This window comes from Rhipicephalus sanguineus, chromosome 2 (genome assembly GCF_013339695.2).
Source record: "Rhipicephalus sanguineus isolate Rsan-2018 chromosome 2, BIME_Rsan_1.4, whole genome shotgun sequence".
Classification (NCBI taxonomy): domain Eukaryota; kingdom Metazoa; phylum Arthropoda; class Arachnida; order Ixodida; family Ixodidae; genus Rhipicephalus; species Rhipicephalus sanguineus.
In genome coordinates, this window is record NC_051177.1 from 92,218,908 (window position 1) to 92,224,907 (window position 6,000).

At 43.9% G+C, this 6,000-nt stretch overlaps 1 protein-coding gene across 1 annotated transcript; it reads right to left on the bottom strand.

The window, feature by feature from the left end:
• Window positions 1-1,841: 1,841 nt before the first annotated feature.
• On the bottom strand, window positions 1,842-5,730 carry LOC119383379 (alpha-tocopherol transfer protein-like; the record flags this gene model as incomplete). The annotated part of the gene is given in 3 exon segments (XM_037651480.2): window positions 1,842-2,306; window positions 3,004-3,114; window positions 5,537-5,730. Coding segments are annotated over 3 exon segments (512 nt in total), but the record flags the coding sequence as incomplete, so codon positions are not given.
• Window positions 5,731-6,000: the final 270 nt, after the last annotated feature.

Consider the following 6,000-nt stretch of genomic DNA (forward strand, 5'->3'; position numbering starts at 1 on the left):
TGCTTGTAGTTGCCACGATACGCTCGAGGAACTTGTTGCTTTTTTAATTTGTGGAAGGCATCCAAATATAACATGACTTGTCCTGCGCCGCTGGCTTTTTGCTGTTTTCCGCGTGATGCAATACAGGCTGGAAAACCGCCACGCGAGATCGCTATTCTGCGACGTAGGCGTGCAGGAAAAAAAATGCTGCCAGAGATCATAATTGCACCTATAATAAGCGTATATTAATGATTACGAAAGTGTAATCATGTATCTCGAGTACGCGTAAGTCAGTGCCTTGGTTTTCATCTTTGTAATGAGGGTCACAAGGCGTGTTTATGTAGAAGAAAAAAAAACAAATTTTACACGCAAATTACTTCCATTTTTAGCCTCAGATTGGCCTTCAACTCCAGATACACATCGACACCCTCACGCATCGCCTCCACCTCGAAACTACTTACAAAAAAAAGGCGTAACTTGCACTGGAGGCGCCATGTTAAAGAGAGAGTTGAGCTGATGGGCATCTAAGTAGTCCGGGCTGTTGCTGTATTACTGAGTTTTGCTAATTTTCTCTATCTTTCTTCCTCTATTTCTTTCTTTTTCACACTCTTCTCTCTATTTTTTTGTGTCATTTTTCACTTCGTTTATCTCTCTTGCCTTCTTTCTCTGGGTGTGCTATATATATATATATATATATATATATATATATATATATATATATATAATATATATATCGGTCTTTATAGGTCTTCACATCGCTCTCTTTCTTTCTATGTTGTCTTTACTCTCTCCCCTCCTCCTCCTCACCCTCACTTCCCTTTCCTACCCCTTTGCTATACTTGACTATACTATACTATTGTGTAATATACCATACAAGACTAGGCTACGCTCTGCTAGCGTGCCTGGATGGCCGAGTGGTTAAGGCCTTCGCCTTCGGCTTGTGGATAAGCGGGTTCGAATCTCACCTCGCGAAAAATTGTTTTCCGCTAGAATTTCTCTCTTTCTCTATCTCTATTGGCCTTCCTCTCTCTCTTCTCTCTCTGCGCTCTTTGTCTCGCCCATCAGAGTTACTGCATTCCGCGCCGGAGCAATGGGCGCACGAGTTTTGACAGCGAAGCAGAAGATGAAGAAGAAGAGGCCGAAGCAGGCGCGTGCTGGTGTCGCGGAGCAGGTGCGGCGTAGTTGAGGCATTAGCGGTTGCTAGGAAACGCGGGGCGTTCCGAAGGGTTTTTTACACGCAACAAAGTTCTTACGGCCAGCCTAAATAGCTTCGCTGTTAAAACACTTATTCTGAATTAAGCATGCATAATCAACATGTTCGTGCGGCCGTGACTGTGCAGCGCCTGTAGCTCGACTGTGCCAGTCACACAACTCACTTTTTCCGAACACTTTCTTTCAAGAACTCAACGGCGCTTGGAATGATATTAATGAGTCCAATGTACCTTTACCATCTCGCCAGCATCCCAGCAGAGCCCCGCACAACATTCAGTGCAACTGTATTCGCACATCGGGCCTCGTTTACTCCAGGGTACTCACCTAAGATGAGATGACTGAGCAAGCCATCGTGCGTGAGCAGTGTTCAGGCAAAGCTCACAATCGCAGGCATTCTATATCAGTCTGACTTACCAGTATACCAGCACCTGCACTGAAGCAAAATGCAGGGGTTCGACCAGGCCAGTGGAGGGGGGTGGTCCTAAGGATCCCCCCCTCAAAATTTCGAGGGGTGGCCGGGAGGGGGGGGGTCTAATGACTAGTGAAAAATATGTGTTTTCCTCAAAATGTCGAAGCCCTCATCAGTCCCCCCCCCCCCCCCCCCCCCCCCCGAAAGAAAAAGAAGAAAAAAATTTCTTGGCTATGGGCCTGGGCAGGTCTACACGGACAGCTCGACTCTACAAAGACCTGTTCTTGTGGCACCCATACCCATACCAACATAATAACTAGCCCTTTTGTAGATTAGAGCTAGAATATCTATCGCCTGCGCAATTGCAGGCGTTTCGCGAGAAATGCTTCGACAGCATACTTGCGAGTATGTCGCACGCCACCCCACAAAAAGAAACCACGAAAGTTGCACGAATTCGCGAAAGAAAACAATGAGTCGATTTATTATGCGTTAGTTTAAGCTAAATCCTAGTCACTTCGTCTTCGTTCTCCGCCTCCAGGCGATAACCGTGAGCGTTAATCTTCTCGAAGAATGGCTCTTCATTCTTGAGCTCCTCCTCTATAGTGTCGAAGTCGTAGCTTTCGTTGGTGCCGCCGTGCTCCTCGGGGATCACGTCATCTGGCACGAGGTTGTGCAGTTCCTCACAATCGTAGCCGAAGAAGCGAATCTGCGAACCAAGGTGAACACAAAATATTTTCATATTTTCTCTTTACCGATGCTTTGGCGGCCCCTCATTAAATGGACCGACAACTTGTCGGGCCACTCATCTCGTAGCTTCCTCTAAAATCAATATGAACAGCTATTTATACTGCACTGTGGGGCCCATGATTTAAACATACCTAAGTGAAGTTAGTACTCCCAATTTTTTTATAAGTATATATCGTTACGATGCAGTGAGGCTTCTGCCCGTCAGCACAGAAACGAAGATGACATGTTGGCACAAAGAGTGCGCAGGATTCGGGCAGCCATTTTGTTTATTCAGCGCTGCTGCACCTTTTTAATTAAACCGTAAATAAGTCTTTTTTTTCTTTGTTTAATCGTTTCATTATTTCCTCCTTGAGACATTTGATGGAGATGCTAGGTTCGATGCAAAATCTTCATCGTTCCACGGCTCACGACCTTTTAGGCACTCTGCCTTTCGTTGGCTGAACTTGTGTCTGCATAACGATATATAGCAAGGTATTTTTATATGTCATAGTTGTTAACTGATTCCCCAGCTTATGTTTGGACACCATTTGAGATGGCAGAGCAATTGTGATGCCCTAAGTCCCTTAAATCTAGAAATGCCATATATGGACAGATCACACGTACATTACGGAACCATCTAAAGGAGGTAATAAACGTCTCTCTTGGGATATTCTTACCCTTTTCACCAGTTTGGCCTTCATGAATGGCTTGGCAATAGTGAACAGAATGTCAAATAAAGCATGGTTGTTGATGATGTAAACTGCTTTGATCCGCAAGGGCAGGCAATCCTGGAATTACAAACACATATCAATTATATTCGCTCGTTTACCTGTTGCATGTTTAAATTACGGTTCCGGCAACGCCAATACTAAGGCTTCGGTACGAAGTCAGTAGTTCTCTTTTTCTAAAGCTTTGTTGTTCTGGTATGGTTAGGTGTTCATTTTCACTTACAAAAAAAAAAATAAAGGCATGATTCAGTCTTGCACTGTACATGCTGCTGCAGTAATTAAACGGCACACGGCAGTTGCGACGAGGAGATTTATAGAAGAGCAGTTTCGTAGCATCTGCCGATTCCTTGCCTTCGCGTTTTTCAGCCGTTCTTTTCCCGATTCGCACACAGCACGCAAGCTACACTATCTCGAAGTGCATATTAAACTTCAAAGTATGGAGCCGCAAATACGTCAGGCGTGTTTCAAACAGTACAGAGAAGCTGCGAAAAAATATACTGGTATGTGAATGAAGTAGTACTTTTACTTAAAACTATTTACAAAGTATATGTGCAGGTATACAGTCGCAGCGCTGACCAATATAGCTGACAGAGGACCTGACAAAGCTGTATTGACCGCTGCAATTACAGCCCAAACGTTACACGAACACTATTTCGCCACAAACGGAAATGCGTTCTTCGGCATGTATAGCTTGTGTCGCATTCGCTATTTTGCGGATTCCGCTCAGCTAGGTTAGTTTTCTTTAGAGAGAAAAACATTTTTTCTCGTATTATTAGACTACTATTTCACAATACCAAAACTACGGCTCCTACCATGAGAAGATGCTTGGTAAGCTAGAAATCGCGCAAAAAATATAATAAATACAGGTGGCGCGACGTCCCCCTTGGCGTCTCCGGACCAACCCGTCATGACGTCATAGAACTTGACGGCGTCTGCAGCGGCATACTTTATTGGTAAAAACATGGTCGATCCCTCCGTCATAGGAATCGGTATAACGCGAAAGTAAAACGTGCCCTTACAGAAGTAGTTGAATGTTTACTGTACATTGATATAAGAGAGTTTCCACAATGTCTGTTGGTGTTCGGCAGCTATAGCACCGTTCAACGTGAATGCACTCACGTTGACGCTTGGTGGTACATCTTTATCCCGACGACTAACGTCCATGATCAATGATTAAACAAACCCTTGTGGTAGCTGTAGTAGTTAACGGTGAGAGCGTAATCAGAAAAAGTGATGTGAAAGCCAGGAGAGCATCGCTGATTGGATAGAGAACTTGGGCTAAGGTCGCCATCCCGCGGCATGTTAAAGAGTTATTGAACACCACGGCTGGACTGGAGGGAAGCGCAATGCGCGTCGTGTCTCCCCTGTAGTCCGGCGAGTTAGGTGCGTGTCGCAGCGCTATATTTAGCATGGATGGATCAGGCTGGATGGATCAGGATGGATGCTATGAGGGAGGCCGACACGTGAGCTAAGGTAGCCACCTCTCAGTGTGGTAAGGCGTTGACAAAATTGCACTTCTCCTATTAGAAACGCTCCGAACGGGACGGACGCGTAGCAACGACGCGTTGCAGGAGCTAATCGCGGAGGCCACGGTCATGATACGTCACTTTACCGCTCCGAGTGAGCGACACCACCCCGCCGACCAAGAGCGGTGTGAGAGGAAAGTGTGACGTCCTTCGTCAGAAGGCCGTCAGAAGGGTAGAAGGCCGTGCCGTGCTTCGGCATTCTGACGAAGGCCGTCCCACGGCCGAAACGTAAATGAGTAAAAATATGCAATTTTCGTAAGTGTGCTCCTTCATTTTTTCAACTACATGTGCACCGGATCTTCAGCATTTACTTTTGAATTATATATATATATATATATATATATATATATATATATATATATATATATATATGCTGGAATCATTCATGTTCTGTTTTTTGCATAAAGAGAGCCATATCTCAGGCTAGAAATGTAGTGCAGACTCATATCCCCTTGTGTCCACTTTGAGCAAAAAAAATTATACTTTTGACATGGCTCACGAGAAGCAACACGTCGACTGACTCGTTAAATATGGTAGTGTCTTCCGCAAAGTGATCATGTCCAACAGTACACTGCAAAATGAACCTAAACGAAGAAACGTTTGTTATGCAGGATGTTCAATTCATCCAACGGTCAATGTATCTTGCTCTTTCTTAGCCACTAGTCGACACAACTAGCAAAAACAAGTCGTGTACACAACTGTGTACAAAGCATCTCAAAGATTTAAATCTGCGCCATGCTCTGTGTGAAGTGTGTATAGCCTACACGCTTCACTCAGAGCTCTGAAGTTGGTCTGATCCGAAAAACTTAAGCTACTGGCTTAATAGATTTGTGCACAAATATGAAAATTGTTTCAGTATGTTTTTTACATATCAAAAACACGTTAAAAAAAACGCGTGGTGTGACTAACCATAGAATGATTCGCATGAAAAGTGCACCGTCTGCTTTTCCACTGACCTGAACAAGTGTAATAAATTTTTTTATAGCTGAAGGCGTGTAGTGAGTAATGTGGAAGACGCTGAGGCCCCTGATGTCTAGAATGGCCACGATGCCCCTGATCTGAAATTCTTCTCGAAGCAGGGCATGTTCGGCGTGTACTAAGGTGATCCTGAAGAAGTCATTCAGCGAGCATATGTCCGTGTTCCAGGCACCTGGCGAAAAAAAAGGGAGGCTTGAAGATGCCGTTGTAACTTTGTATATATATATATATATATATATATATATATATATATATATATATATATATATATATATATATATATATATATAGATACAGGGTGTCCCAGCTATCTTTAGCCAAGGGTTAGAAATACAATATTAGAGGCAGCGAGTGAAATCCGTTGCAAATTGCTGACAGTCACCTTGCGCACTACAGACAATTTTTCGTTTCGTAATTAATTATATTGTCAATAAAGATTATT